Raw genomic sequence first — 17,088 nt, 5'->3', positions numbered from 1 at the left:
AGCCCAGAGATATCTAGACATGTCAAAGGGAAAGAAAATGTCGTGTAATTTCTGTATAATTCTGATGTAGTCGAAATTGGATAAATTAGTGCTTTTTAAAAATTTTGAGGTTAGAATCTTTTAGTTTTATTTAATTTTAAGAGTTGTTTTAGATGCTAAAGTTGTTTGATTCTTTAAAGAAATTGTTATCAATATATTAGGGATAAACAACATCATTGTTTTACAAAATATTGCTCTTATTGGCAAAATCTATAGAAGGGGCTAGAATGCCTTTTTTCCCCTCCTATTTCACTAAGAGTTCATTTTTGGTTGGCACGATTAGTTCATGTGCTGTATCAAGTGGTATCAAAGTCAAATGCTTGATTCTCTTTTTACAGTTTGCGTCACATCTTCATGTTTCTTAGAGACATTTCTATCTTTTTGGAGATGTTTGGTGTGATTTCACTCTGTCCATTCCTAATCCTTCTACAGCATAATAGTCTTGAACCCGTTGATCGCCTCATCCACTTACATGGAACTCTTGCTCTCTCTTTCTTCATCATTGCTCTACCACCTTATGGTTGATTTTGTTTGCCTCTTGGGTTGCCCATTTACCACCTCCCCATTCCTTCTAGCAACAGAAGTGTGTGCATTGCCTCAGTGCGAATATCGGTCACTTGTGGCCCACATTGCCTTTATCACCTCCCTCTATTCATGCCAACTCTACCTTTTCTTTATTGAATCAAGACCATCTTCTCCTCTGCTCTGGCGAATGCTCTGCCCCTATGAGGAAGAAGGTGACAGATCTTGTTGCCTACCTTGTTTCTAAAGTGAACACAACAACACTTGGATCAGCTTTGTCAGCTCACTATCGTTCATTCACCACCCACGAGTTGTGCACTTCTCTACTAATAGAGATCGACTTCCACAATTTCCTCTCACAATATCTCTTTGATCGCATATGCGAGTTCATCATTCTTGGAGATAACCCATGACTTCATCAAGTTTGTTGCCTTCTCATTCACACAAAAGAAACAATAACTAGTTCCCTTCATAGAATTTCCTCTCCGCCATTACTGTGCTATTGAAATAGTTTTTCCCCTCATCTCAACTTTTTGTTCATAAGTCTATTTATAATTGCTCATCAATTGACTATTTGCTCTTCTCTAGCTGAATACTTGTTCATCAGTCAACTAATGTTTTCCTATCAATTGTTTCATTGTAGATACAAGAATTTGAAGTTGCACTTGAATACCGTCTTCTTGGTAGATACATATTTTAACATCTCTTCTTAATTGCACCAGATTTTCTATTCACTAGTCGACTACCACAGTCAATCTAAATGCTCCTTCTAATCATTTTCATATCGGCCAAAGTTGATTGCCTAGTCAACTAAACTATCCGTCAATTTATATCAAAAACTACTCATAATTTCCTCCAAACCACAACTTTATGATTTCAAATTCAACAATCAACTACCAATAACCTATCAATTGACTGCAATCAACTTCTCTACCTCAAACTTGCCCAAACAATATCTTCGTGGATTCAATTTTATCAGTCGACTGATACTCTGGTTCTAGCCACACCAAGGCTGGATACAAGCCGTGCTAAGAGACTATACATCTTTGGGACTTAATCATCTACCTAGTACAAGTAGCCCCAACTTACCAAGACTTTTTCTAAGCCTAATTCCCTCAACCAACTTGGACTTTCCTTGCCTAAAGGCTCTTCGTCTCTAGAATTTCATCCATTGCCCAATATCTAGCCTAGGGTTGTAAATGAGTCGAGCCGAGTCGAGCTTGAGCTAGCCTAGGCTCGAGCTTGGCTCAACTTGATTTATACTGGCTCAAGCTTGGCTAGAGCTCGCTCGAGCTTGTAGAGTGGAGCTTGAGCTCGAGCTCGAATTTTTTTTATTTTATTATTATTTTTAATAAATAAATTAATTTATTATATATTATATATTATAAAAATATATATTATTACTTGCTTGTTTAGCTCGACGAGCCACCGAGCCAATAATAATTAAGCTTGAGCTCGGCTTGATTTCTAATCAAGCTGACTCAAGCTCGGCTCGAGCTCGAGCTCGGTCAACTTCGAGCTTGAGTTAAGTTTTGATCGAGCCGCTCGCAAGTGGTTCACGAGCGGCTTGGCTCATTTGCACCCTTAATCTTGCCGCTTTCCTTGCCTAGAGACTCTTCATCTTTAGGACTTCATTTATTGCCAAGCTTTAGGTCACCCTTGACTTGTTATGACTTCCAATATTTAGAATTCACTCCTTTAAGACTTCTAACCTTATCTAATATTCAATCACTCTTGACTTGCTAGGAATTTCACCATTTAAAATCCACTCCTCTACTATTTCTAATATTGTCTAGCATCCTAGCACCCATGACTTGCCAAGACTTCATCTCTTGTCAAGTATCTAATCCTCTATGAAGTCCTTAAACTTCCATCACTGTTAAGCAATGGTCACCCCTGACTGTGTGGATTTCATTCCTTACCCTGCATCTAGTCCTCCATAAGTTTCTTGGACTTCCGTCACTACCAAGCACCTAGTTACTCTAGTCTCCATGGCTTCCCATCATTTGTTTAACATCTAGTCTCCATGGCTTCCCATCAACTGCCCCACATCCAATTCATTATGAGCGGTTAGGACTTCCCATGATATGTATAACATTGAGTCCTCTACAACTTATTAGAACTTCCAACTTCCATTATCAACACGTTAGTTTTCAACTACCAAGTGTCTAGTCAAGGTAGTCAACCTTAAATCTTCTATTTTTGGACTTTTTATTAAACCCAGTCAACCTTGACACAATTGAACTTTTCCACTATAAAGTATCAGTCAACCTTACCTACTTGACACATTACTTAACCATCAAACATATTAATTAGATATTAAAATCCAATTCTAAACTAGTCAAGCTAATAGTCAATTGCACCAGCAGGGGTATTGACTTTTTCTAGCACCAACTGACTGATACAAAATTCCTGAAGCACTTGGGGCATGGTTTTCTCAATCACTAGTCAATTGGATCTCGACACTAGTCGGTTTCCCTGACTTTGACCACATCTAAAGTTGAGTTCGCTTAAGATGCTGTCTACCCTTATTCCTACTGCATGGGAGAAGCTTTACAAGATGATGGTCTTTGATTCCTCGATTTTCTCGTCCTTATGCTGTACAAGGAGGAACTCATCTAACAAGAGGGATATTAGAAAAGGGCTCGCAATCTATCTAAAGGAAAAGTTGGCAACATGGGTTATCGAGGGCATGACAGGTTTTTATAGATGTAGAAAAAGGACAAACTATGGATGGTGTGTGAGTTTGGGATCAATAGGAGGGACAATCTTAATACCTTTGGCAAAACAACAAACAATAATTGGTAAGGAATACCCTACCAAAATGCATTGGGAGGTTGGGAGGAAGGTCCACTTTTGCATATTGGGCAGAGTTGGAAGAATGGAACCAGAATCTCAGTTGCTACATTGGGCAGAGGGCTAGAAGAATGGAAGAGGATGAGTTCAACTTTGTGGATGACAAGGAGATTTAATGGCCTGTGGAGAATGTGATGGTTATATATGTCGATGGTGATGAGACAATCATTAGCAAAGATGAAGAGAGGTGTCAGCTAGGTGGTGGAAGAATGAGTAATTCTGTCGTTTGTTTCAATATCTTACATCGCCACAAGGAAAGGGAACCGAAAACAAGAGCAATGGAGGCATGGGAAAGATTTTTAGGGTTGTAAAAGAATTAGAGTCATGTGTGAAAAGTAGAAAATGAGGTTACGGTGATGGAGAATATTAGGCATTATTTGTTTCTAATCATATGAGGAAAGGTCTATAGGAGAAACAAAATTAGAGTTTTAAGATGATGGAGGTAGGGTTGCCATATTGTCATGTCAAACTTATGGCTTCCCTTAGGGGAATGCAGAAGAAAAACTTAACTTAGGGGATCCCACTCTAGTACCAACTTGGATAAATGAATTATTGTATATTTTTTATAAAGAACTATAACATCATATATAAGACTTAAACATACCCTGTCATTAAATATCCAATGTATAATTATAGCTCTACTGACAATTCTAATAATTCATAGACCATCAAAAATAGGGTTTATAGGTACTATTCTATTGCGAACAATATGGCTTCATCATTATGCTCCACATCTTCGCGAATCTCTTTTTTCATTATACCAGCCAACATAATGAACTTCACAAAAGAGTTAGTCATCTGCATTATGTGATCTCCCTATACAAAGTGATCAATGCAGCCTTTTTTTACTGTGGTCTGTAGATCTTTGGACCATGGACTTTTGCGTTCCATTGTCTACCCGCCGATTTTAACAAGCTGTTTGTATACCCCCTATTTTTATGGTGGAGAGGTACTTGCACTTTGTATCTTTCATTTCTTATTTGGCATTTTCCTATTGTCCATAAATGTTCCCTGCAACCTCAAGTTTTTCCACACCATCAAATAGGTTGGTACAATCAGTATTCACTATAACTTTCAATGGATCAACATTGGGTCTGTTAAACGTTGATTTGGTCTCCCATGCAAAGTTGTGAGCTAATTAGAATTAAAAAGGTGTAGGATTTTTCTATTAACATTCCGCTAGATAACTGTGAATTTGCATGGAAGAATGTTTACTGACGATGACATGACAACTATCTTAGCATCCTTGATTACACGTTCCAATTATACAAATGTTAATGTCCTAAAAGCAATAAATGAGAATTTCTGAAAATGTTTTCTCTCATTTCAGTAAGAGGATTACAATATATAAACATCAAGAATTCTCAAATCCCTTAATTCTAGGGTCTAATATAGGAAGAGATACAACCATAATTATAGCTTATCAAATCTCTTTTAATTCTAATCTAATATAGGAAGAAATACAACACTAATTACAAGTGATATATACAACAATAATGGAAATCTTAGAGAGGTAATCAAGGGATATACAACCATAACAAAAGGAAAGAAGAATATATTGACACCCCCTCTCAAATCGACGCGGTAAGTCTATCAAGATCAATATGCTCTTGAGAAACTTGTGTCGTCGCCTTTTCAAAGCTTTCAGAAAGACATTAGTTATTTGAAGATCAATAGTAAGATGAGGAAGAGTGATAACACCTCGAATAAAGTCCTCCCTAATGTAATGATAGTCCACCTCTATGTACTTTGTGCATTTATGATATAATGGATTTGCAACTATTTGAATGACACAACATCATGAAGTGGAGTAGGCTTAGGTGGAGGGAATCCAAGTTTGGAAAGACCACGTAAGAACATCCACACAAATTTCTCTATAATATCTCTAAAATTTGGGGTAAACTATCTACTTTATTAAATTTAGACAATCACTTTTCACTACACACTACGCTATCCTAAAATTTTCATTATGTTCATTTTTTTATTATTTTCTTCTCTCTCTTCCAATTTTTTTTTATTATTTTTCTCTTTTCCTATGTAATCTACTTTTCATTATCCAATCAATTCTCTTTATTTTTTCTCTCTCCCAAATTAAATGATATTTTAATATTTAGGGAATGGATTTCATTCCTTAATTTAAATAAGTACTATTTATGAAATCTAAATTTAAGGAATGGATAGAGTATCTGATGCAAACAATTTTTTATATAAAATGTAAAATTTAAGATAAATTTTGTGTTTAGAGAAGCTGATGTGGATGCTCTAACCATACAACTTCAAAACAAGCTGTATATATAGCTCTATACTCAGCTTCCGTAGAAGATTTAAAGACAATACAGGTTCTTACACTTCCAAGAAATCAATGTATCTTCAAGAAAAATGCACTAGCCTATTGTAGACTTCCTAGTATCTGGCCAACCAACCCAATCTACATCACTATACACAATCAAATAAAGAGCAGATTTGGTAGGAAAAAACAACCCACGAGTAGATTACCCAATTAAGTATCGAATAATGCGACGAACTGTAACAAGATGAAGATGTCGAGGTGATTGCATAAATTTGCATAAATTTGTCGAGGTATTTCACATTCACCTCTATCAGTGTATCAACAACAGTAGCATCCTTTAAACCAATTAACTCAATGAGATTTTGGATATATTTAGGTTGATTCAAGAATAAACCATAATCTTGAAAGTGAACTTTCAGCCAAAAAATACTTGAGATGCCTAAGATCTTTCTTTAAAATGTACTATGCAATATATTTTGAAGCTTAGTGATTAGCCCATTATCATTACTAGTGTTGATAATGTCATCAACATAGATTGAGAAAAAGACCATACAAGTGGTTGTCTTGTGAAAAAAAAGGTGATGAATCATATTGATTTTGTGTAAAAGAGAAGGTAAGAAGAGTGCTGTGAAACTTCTCAGACTAGGCTCTAGTGCTTGCTTCAAGCCATACAAAGAGCGTCTTAGCTTGCAAATTTCATGAGAAGCTGTCATTGATATACCATGTGGAAGTTTTACGTAAACCTCTTCCTTAAGATCCCCATCCAAGAAGGTATTTTTTATATCCATCTAATGTAAAGGCCAAGATTTAGAGGATGCAATAGCAAGAATGATTCTCTGGTCATCTTTTCTTCTTAGTCGAGGACATATTTTTGTTTATTGCCAAGAGCAACCAATTGAGCTTTGTATCTATCTAAAGACCCATTAGACTTGAGTTTCACAAACCCACTTACTACTAATGGGCTTAACATTTGGAGGACAAGAAACAATGTCCAAGTATGGTTTTTCTCAAGTGCTTGAAGTTCTGTTTCCATTGCTTGTTGCCAATACTCAGGTTCCATAGCCTGTTTATAACAAGTGGGAATGGAAATAGAAGATAAAGTAGTAGACATAGCCACGTGTTGAAAAACCAAACCTTTTAGGAGGTTTGTGAGGTCTAGAGCTTCTTTGAAGAGGAGGTGGATCATTGGAAACCAGATCAGATGGCACAGGAAGATGTGGAGGAACCTCAGTGAGACTTGTAGGATGATTAGATGCAGGAGTGCATCTATGATAAACATAACTAGGTTTAAACCTTGGAACAAGTGTTGGTGACTTGGGAAAATGCGGTTAAGTAGATAGAAAAAGCAATTTTGAGGTCTGTTGTGTGCTAAAGAAGGGCCATTTTTTTTTAAAAAAAATAACATTCCTTGAGACATGAGTTCAACAAACATGAGGATCATAGCAGAGAAATCCTTTTTGGGTTCCAACGTATCCTAAGTTTATTTCTTTCATGTGCAAGAAGGTGAACAAAATAAACACATCCAAAAATATGCACAAGGTGAACAAAATAAACACATCCAAAAATATAAAGATTGGAATAATTTGGTGCATGTCCAAGCAAAGGAAAGTAAGGAGAATCATTGTTCAAGTTGGGAGATGGTAATCTATTAAACAAATAAACAACAGTAAACAAAGCTTCACTCCAAAAATGAGAAGGAACACAAGACTCAATTAGAAGAGTGCGAACAACATCAAGAAGATGATGATTCTTTCTTTCAACCATCATTTTGTTGTGGAGTGAAAGGACAAGAACCTTGTGATATGATCCCATGATCGAAGAAAAAAATTGAAATTCATTCGACATATATTCATCACCTAAATTTGATTGTGAGGGTTTGATTTTGGCATAAAATTGTGTTTCGACTAAAGAATGAAAGACTTTAAACACAGACAAAGTCTCACTTTTAGATCGAAGAAAGTATACCCAAGTAAAGTGAGTGAAATCATCGATAAATGTAATAAACTATTTGTAATGTTCATAAGAGATTACAGGGGCCCTACATCAATATGTATGAGTTCAAAAGGTTTGGTGGTGCAGTTTTTATGCAATGAAAAAGGAAGTGTTTTGCTTTTACCAAGTTTGCAAGATCCAAAATCAACAAAATCATTATTAAAAGAAGTCAAATTTTTATTTTCAAGTAAATTAGATTTAACCAAAACTCGAAGTACATGAGAATTAGGGTGTCCTAAACACCACATCTGATTATCACATTGAACAACATTACAAGCAACATAGTTTGACACAGAAGAGGGAGATAGAAACAAAGGAAAGAGGCGTCCCACTTTAGGTCCCTTTGCGATCATCTTCTCGGGCACTTGATCTTGCACAAGACAATCAGAATTTGAAAATTGAACATTAAAATTGTTAACTAATTGACCAACAAATATAAAATTAGTGGACAACTTAGAAGACACAAAAAAAACAGTATTTAAAAAGGCTGAAATATCACCAATAACTATGATAGGTAAGGAATTACCATTGGCAGTATGAATCTGAAGATCTTCTTTATATTTTTTTAATATTATTTAAAGGTAAGGCAATATTGGTCATGTAATTGGAAGCACCATAATCGAAATACCGAGGCTTAAGATTAAAATTTTTATTATCTGAAAGGCCTAAAGAAGAAAGGGTTGAAACTATCATTTGTTGGACCATTTTGGGAGTAATAGAAGATTGACTATGACTAGGGGCATTTGAGGAAACCACCAAGACATTGTAGGCGGTTTCAGATTTCTTTGGAGGCTGAGTAGAACAATCTTTGATAATGTGCCCGAATCCTTTGCAACTATAGCATTGGACATTAGTCATATCTCTGCCTCGTTTAAACCTCCCTTGAGCAACGTATTCAATAGGAATTGGAGTAGAATGTTGAGTTTTTTGCTCCAAGACTGGCTATGTAATGAGCCATTGTTCTTCCCTGAGAAGCTATCCTACACTAATATCCAATAAAGGAACTAGTTCTCTACTAATTGCTTCAAACTCCCCTTTAACTTCATTAAAAACTAGTCACGTTTACTAGTCTCATGCACACTTTGGATAGCAATGAGTCCTTCAGGAGGTACACTTGCATACACAATATCTGTGTACTCAGCTCAAAGATTTCCAAAGGAAGAATAAAACTCTTTGGATTGACATACTCTCTTGACTGAGCTAACCCAACTTGAGTTCCAATTGAAACCTTAAGATATTATTTGAGCATCCTTCACCTCTCATTTCACATATTTCTCCTTCTGCTTCTCACTGTTAGGTGCATGATTCGTCCCATCAATATGATCCCATAATTCCTTTCCGAATGCTCGGGCAGAATAGTTTTTGCCATTAAATCGAACAAGAAAATGTTTAGATCATTTCAAAGACATGATTCAACCAGAAACAAGTACTTAGAGATCAGCTCTAAGAAAGCAGGCTAGAAGAATATGAGAAAGAACAAAACACTAAGATCTTGGAGATAGACAAGGAACCGAACACAAAATGATATGATCTTGGAGTTTTGGCTATGATCATTTGACAAAGAAATAAATGAGAATTTCTGAAAATGTTTCTATCTCATTTCAGTAAGAGGATTACAATATATACATGTCAAGAATTATCAAATTCCTTAATCCTAGGGTCTAACATAGGAAGAGTAATAGTAGCTTATCAAATCCCTTAATCCTAGGGTGTAATATAGAAATAAATACAACAATAATTACGAGGGATATATACAATAGTAATGGAAATCTTAGAGGTAATCAAGGGATATATATCTATAACAAAAGGAAAGAAGAATATATTGATAGACATGGCTTCCAATAGAAGTAAATAGTGGTATTGGATATCTGAAATTCCCATTTCCTATGCACTCGATTAGGAATCCTTTCTAATGATCAATATTGGCAAGGGATGCTCAAACAGATTCTTCATTGTCATCCTTCGGTTAAGATACACCAAAAAAAAAATAAACAACAAACTTCATATTGTTATTGGTCCAAAATTCTTTTCTGTACTGACCCATGATACTTACATGGAGTCTTCAAACATAAGCATGTATAACATTCTGGTCCTTGTATGGTATATATAGTATCTAGCATGGTTAAAACATGTATGTGTGCTTTCTGTATGAGTTTTGTAGTGATATTGATTTGTTCCATGGACAGCAGGCTTGACTCTATTTCCTGGGTGTCTAGATGTTATTGAATGTCCTTTCATCCCTCCATGCCCTTTTTTCATACAACTCATGCTTTGGTGGGCCATTTCTCCTCTGCATATTTCAGGTTTTAGTATGGTTGGAGTTGTTGGTTACCTATGCACAAGTTCTTAATCCACCGTTAAGTATTCCCTACTCATGGTAATTAGGCGGTGACTAGGAAATTATAATGGGTAAAAAGCAAAAGGGCATCCCTAATGATCAGAATAGTCAAAAGAATATTAAAAAAAATTAAAAATTAAAATAGCACCCCAGTATATTTCTCATTTTGAAAATACTCTTATTCCATCGTTGTTGTAGTAGCTATGAAGAAGTTACTATAACGTGTTAAAATAAAATCTATTCAATTTGGTCAAAAATACTATATATGAAACACTTTTATATAAAAATCTCTCCCAAATTGGTCAAAATTGCTTAAATTTGACAAAAATCGCTTTAAAATGTTCAAAGTTATTGTAAAATTATTGTAGCAGCCATTAAATGGCTGCTACATGACTGTAGCAACTATTAATGGTTGCTACAATAATTTTACATTGATTTTGAATATTTAAAGCGATTTTAATAAGTTTAAGCAAAATTAGCCAAATTTATAATGAGTTTTTTTATATATAAATATAATATAACATTTAGTGGCTACGGTGTAGCTACTACATGTTTGTATTTGCTACTCCATGATTGCTATAATAATATTGGAATAAGGCTACCTTTGGTACGAAAAATATGGTAGGGTACCCTATTGATTTTTTTTGAAAAAGGAGTGATCTTTTAATAATTCTAATAATTAAGGCACCTTTTTATTTTTGCCCAATTATGATCACATATCGATTGAATTTGACCTTAAGTTGTATGGTTGGGGATCTTTTGCTTCTATCTGAGATATGTCATGTAGATACACAAACATCTTGGCTTCATACTTGAATGGTGGTTTGTGATGCAAAATTTTAAAATAATACTATTATTAAAATGCCAGTTCTTTTTAGAGAACTAGTGAATATATGATTTCATTATTTTGATTTTACTAGTCAGAAACAATGTGACATTAAAATGTTACCTTCTGTAGCTGTTCTGCATATATCTGTAATCTGCTAATTCTCTTCTACAAATGACCTTTTTTCTTCTTTTCTTTTGGAGATTCTTGTTACTAAAACTCCTTGGTAGACAGTGTCTTTTAAGTTTCACTAGGAGTCTAAACTTCACAAGTTAAATAACATTAAACTGACAAGGACACAGCCAAGTATATAAGAATTGACGCTTTCTCCTCGAAAAACATGTTCTACACCTTATGAAACTTTTTTGAGTATGCACTGCACACATCATTATTTGATTTGTCATTTGATTAAACTGCACATTTGATTTTGGATGAGTGAATGTGAGCTATCCAAATGATACTGATTGGCATATCGCCATTTCCTGGATCATCGTGCTATTATTTTTTCCATTTTGAACCTAGATATTGTTTTCATTCAGCTAACAAACACTCTAATCAGGTTGATACATCAAAAGTGGAAAGACTGCCTAGAAGGCATGAATTGCTAATCATAGAGACAGTATATAATGGAACCACAAAAGAATGGCTGCTAGAAGCCCAAGAACAAGAAAAGTTGCTTGGTTATCAGGACAAACAAATGGAGCAAACAAAAGACAAAAAGAATGCACTGGAAGCTTATGTGTATGAAGTTCGGAACAAGGTATTGTCAAATTCAATTGTAATATCTCTTTATCTGTGTTGTGGTCAGAATATTTATACGACTTCCTTCTTTATCGGTGTAATCTTACTTATTAACAGCTTTTTGAGAGATATCGAAGTTTTGCTAGTGATTTTGAAAGGGAGGGGATTTCTGCTAGTCTACAGCAGACTGAAGATTGGCTTTATGAGGATGGAAATGATGAAACTGAAAAGGTTTACACTAGCAAAATGGAGGAGTTAAAGAAGGTAAATTTTTATTTGCTCAGCCACCAAACACCATTTCTTATATTGCATTGCAGACCCAACCAAGGGTTTGGAATCCACAGTTCGAAATCCACTGATTGATAGTCTAGAACTGTTGATTCGATTGCTCAAAACCCATAACCTTAACGTTCAAAGCTCCTTGCGATTCATGGTTTGGGTCACGGTTCATTGGCAGTTCATGTTCATTGGCAGTTTGTGGTTATTATTTATATTTTAAGTTTTATAAAAAGTAATTTATAAATTTATAAATTTAAAAAAAAAGATTGAACTTATTTAAGTTGTCTATGTATTTTCTGTAGGATCGGACTCGATGCTAGAGAAAGAGTGTATAATGTTGAGAATTTTATGAGAAAATAATAACTGAAACAATTGAATCAATTGAGTAACATGGTGGAAGTAAAAATTACTTAGACTAATTCAATCAAGTATAGTAAAACAATGTAAGCATGCAAAGGACTTAACAATGTGAGCATGCAAAGGACACGCGCAAGAATTATAAAAATATGATTCTTATTTCTAATTTCCTCTTTTGAAAAGTCTCTAGAGGTGGGAAAATCTTACAGAAAAAGAATCTAAAAATTTAAGCACAAATACAATAAATATGACAATACAAAAATAATAAAATGTTACTCTAGGTGTTGCATATACAAAATGAAGCGCGAATTGCAGCGTGTCATCGTCACACACAGAAGACTTGAACTCTACAACACGAGCACAAGAATGAATTCTACGAGTGAATGAGTTAATCAGTGATTTGATAGCTCTGCCTTGAGGCCTTTGAATAGCCCTTCTCCGGTCAACTGTAGCCTCCCCGGTTGCCTGTAAGGTGCTGACATAGCTACAATGGCTATCCGATAGATAACATGGAGCTCTCGGTCGATTGGAAGCCCTTTGGTTACCTAGAGAGGCCAAACTTATCTGATCTTCATTCGGATTGTTGGATAACACCATCTCTCAGTCGCCTGGGAGCTACTCCGATTGCCTGGACTTGTACAATCGCCTTGACCTTGTTAGATCCTTTCCTCGAGAGTCATCACCAGCCAGTCGCTTCCGGACTCCATCTGGTTGCCTCGATCTGTCGAACCTTGTTCACTATAGTGGTTATACGAAATGAGTATGATAGAAAATGTAAAGTTACACTTATTTTAGGTCTATATGTTCAACCTCCAGCTGACTCATCTAGATTACCAAGCTACAACTCCCAACTGATTCCACTTGGATTTGTTTGCCAAGCCTTCAACTCCCATTTAACTCCACTGAGACTTGGTTCACCTAGCTCTTGCTTGGTTCCCAACTAAGACTTAGCTCATGCATGACTCCCAATCAAGTCTTTAGATGCTTAGCTCCACTAGGATTTAGTTACTGCCTGGTTCATAACTAGGACTCCACCATTTGTCAAGTAACCACACTTTATACAATTTGTTAAATAATAACACACCTAACTTGAATCTTAGTCATATATCAAAATTCTGGATTAAATGGTGTGCTCCAGTACTAACAATCTCCTCATTAAAAATAAGTTTGGAATTTATATTCAATATATGATATTTATTTAAGAAATAACTCTCCATTAATTTTTGCTCCCCTTAATCATATAATATTTGTTTAAATTGGGAAGTTAAAAGACATTGAAAAATTTTATAAAATTTTCTTGACATTAACTGTTGTTTTTATCTCTCTCCCTCTTTTTTCATACATAAAAATGAGTTAATTTGTAAAGAAGAGATAATAAAAATAAACCAAGCCATATAGTTTAGTGAAAAAATGATGTTGAACTTCTATATGTTTGGTTTTAGAATGATATATTGGATTTTTAGTTAGATTAATGGAGTAGATGTTATCAATCATAACTTAAACCTTTTTATAATTAAGTTCATAATCTCGAAGTGTGTTCATCATCGATAACCATTGAGCTACACATTCATTCATAGCCACATACTTAGCTTCAGTGGTGGATAAGGCCACACTATGTTGTTTTCTACTACAACTAATTAGCGATTGTCCTAGCAATTGACAACTTTCACTCGAATAAGTAAATCCTACTAAATCAAAGTTACTTGTTCATGAATATCATAGTCCTACATTATGAGTTTCTTTTAGACACCTTAAAATTCTTTTAATTGCTGTTATATGTGACTCTTTAGCACAACATTGAAATTTTACACACATATCTACTGAAAAAAAGTATATATGGTCAACTAGTAGTGAGGTACAAAAGTTCACCTATAGTATGTTTGTATTATTTGACATCTACACTTTTTCCACTTAGGTCATTCTCTAATTTGACAGTTAGGGCATTAGGGTTCCTAAGTCTTTAGAATTTTTCATTCCAAATCTTTTAATTAGTTTGTTAGCATACTTAGTATGATAAACATAAATACCTTCCTTGGTTTATTTGACTTGTAACCCTAGAAAATAATTGAGTTCACCTACTGGGTTCATTTGAAATTCACCTGTCATAGTGGACTTAAAATCTTTTTAAATGAATTGTTAGTTGACCCAAAATAATATCATCAACATAAACTTGAGTAATAAAAATGTCCTTAGCATGAGTTTTGATAAACAGAGTTGTATGAATTTTACTTTGCCTAAATCCCTTATAAATTAAGTAGACAATCTTTCATATTAGACAGTTCATAAAGTGTATTTTTAATTTTTGGTACATGATTAGGGTTATCTAGGTTTTCAAATTTTGGTGGTTGGGCTATGCAAACTTCTTTTTTAATAAAACCATTTAAGAATGCTAATTTACATCTATTTGAAATAGTTTAAAACCTTTATGAGTGGTAAAGGCTAATAACATTCTAATTGACTCAAATCTGGCTTCTGGAGTATATGTTTCGTCGTAGCCTAATTCTTCTACTTGACTAAACCCTTGGGCTACAAGGCGAACTTTATTCCTGGTAATTTCTCTTTTCTCATTTAGTTTGTTTCTAAATACCCATCGTGTTCCTATAACAATTTTATCACTTGGTTTCTGTACTAAGTCCCAAACTTAGTTTCGATCAAACTGGGCTAACTCTTCTTGCATTGCTATGATCCAATCTGGGTCACGTAGGCTTCATCTATGTTCTTTGGTTCTATTTTGGATATTAATGCTATATGACTTAAATTTCGGTAGGTACACTTAGTTCGGACTCCTAAGTTTGGATCGCCTATAATTTATTCAACTGAATGATTAGTCTTGGTTCTAGATGTCCTTATAGTTTGATCTTCAACTTGAGTTCGAGGTTAATCTTTGTTTGATTCATGTCTAATTTCTCTAAGTTATTGTTAACTGCTTTATCAATTTCTAATTGCATAGATTGGTCTGTTTGGGTTGAGTTTTCTTCATTAAAGGTTACATTTGAGGTTTCTTCAATTTCAAGGGTTTTCTTATTATAAATTCTATATCCTCTACTATTTGTTGCATACCCTATAAAGATTTCTTCATCAATTTTACATGTAAATTTTGGTAGGATATCTTTAGTGTTTAAGATATACGTTTTGCATTCAAAATTTTTAAAGTATTTAATTGAGGATGTTTTATTGCTTTTGCCCATAAATAACTCGGTAAATTAAACTCATTTAACATTATCCTAGCTGCATCTATTAGAGTTCGGTTCTTCCTTTCAAATAAACCATTTTATTATGGGGTCCTGGACACGAGAATTCATGTTTGTAACTATTTTCTAAACAAAATTTTTTAAACAGTTGATTATCAAATTCCCCTCCATAATCACTCCTAATTTTTTTTAATTTTAATATTCATTTCATTTTCTGTTTGTTTAATAAATTGAATTAATTTATTTATGGTTTCCTCTTTGTGTTTTAGAAAATAGGTTCAAGTAAATTTTGAAAATTCATCAATAATCACTAAACAATATTGACTTCCATTTAATAATTTAATTTTGTTACTCTCAAATAAATCCATATAAATCCTTTCTAAGATGGTTGTTGTTTGAATTGAGTTGGTTGATTTATGAGTTGATCTTGTTTGTTTACCCGTTTTACATGCATCATAATTTAAGTCATTTGATTTGGTTAAGGTTGGTAAACCTTTAACTAATTCATTTCTGCTTATTTTTAACAAGTGTCTTGCATGAGTGTAAGCTAGTCTCTTATTTCTTATTGTGAAATAAAGCATGTATGTGAGGAAGAAGGTAAACTTATAGTATAAATATTATATTTCCTAGTTACTAACAAAATCAATTTAGGTTCTTCAGTAGATTTAACAATACATTTGTTAGATAAAAATTCTACTTTATATTCCGTGTCACAAAGCTGGCTTATGCTAAGTAAAGTGAAACTTAGGTTTTCTACAAATAAACCTTTCTTAATGAATTACTTTGAATTTAATACTATGTTATCGGACTCGAGTACCTTTAGCTTTTCGTTGTTTCCGAAGCACACTGTTCCCATTTCCTTAGCCTGAGTGAGGTAAACATTTTCTAGTTTCTGATCATGTGTCTAGAGCACCTGCTCTCCAACATCCATTTGTGCTGGATTTGACTTGCCAAGTTTTCTAAGTCTGACTTGGCGTTGAGTGTGGTGCAACATATTTGCTTTGACTTAGGTTCTTCATTTTTTGCAATTAGTTTTTCCCAGAGCTCTTTCACATCTTTAAATGATCCGACTTTCTCAACTTGAGATCGAGTCAAATCACAAAGAATTTGGTTGTTTCTTTTGTATTTGACTGAGTTGCTTGCTTCATACTATTTGTCCATGAGTTCAGTTGACACAGATCACCTTTTGTCTCTTGGAAAGTTGGTTCATTTTGGATACTTTCCTAGCATTCTAAGTTAGTTTTTAGCATCTCTTCCATCCGTCTCCTCCATTTTGCAAAATTTTTGCCATTGAAGAGAGGAGGATGGGCTAAGTTGGAATCTTCGTGTAGAGACATTTTTCCATGATTCTTGCAAACTTTGGGTTATTACCACAATAATATATCACACGAATTTGTTCAAGTTGTATTAAGGTATGAGATAGGATATGAATTTGGTATGGTTGTAGTTAGGGTTTGGATTGTGTTCGGGCTAGGTTTGGATTGTGTTAATTGATTTGTTTCGTCTCAAAACACAAATTCACCCATGTTAGTTCTCTAGGAGAGGGGTCGAATCTGATCTTGACTTGACTCGATTGCTAGATAACATCATCTTCCAATTACCTAGAAGCTGCTTCAGTCGCCCTGACCTGATATGGTCGCTTGGAATCTTTGATTTC

At 34.4% G+C, this 17,088-nt stretch overlaps 1 protein-coding gene across 1 annotated transcript in view; it reads left to right on the top strand.

Moving 5' to 3' along the window:
* LOC122026313 (heat shock 70 kDa protein 16-like) overlaps positions 1 to 17,088 on the top strand; it is an 88,661-nt gene that overhangs the window by 52,423 nt on the left and 19,150 nt on the right. Inside the window, exons 5-6 of the mRNA XM_042584985.1 lie at positions 11,423 to 11,623; positions 11,722 to 11,868. Coding sequence (XP_042440919.1) covers positions 11,423 to 11,623; positions 11,722 to 11,868 — 348 coding nt within the window. The remainder of the gene's footprint in view (positions 1 to 11,422; positions 11,624 to 11,721; positions 11,869 to 17,088) is intronic.

Source organism: Zingiber officinale, chromosome 1A (genome assembly GCF_018446385.1).
Source record: "Zingiber officinale cultivar Zhangliang chromosome 1A, Zo_v1.1, whole genome shotgun sequence".
Classification (NCBI taxonomy): Eukaryota; Viridiplantae; Streptophyta; class Magnoliopsida; order Zingiberales; family Zingiberaceae; genus Zingiber; species Zingiber officinale.
The sequence above is the reverse complement of the archived record's forward strand: the minus strand, read 5'-3'. Positions and strand labels throughout refer to the sequence as shown.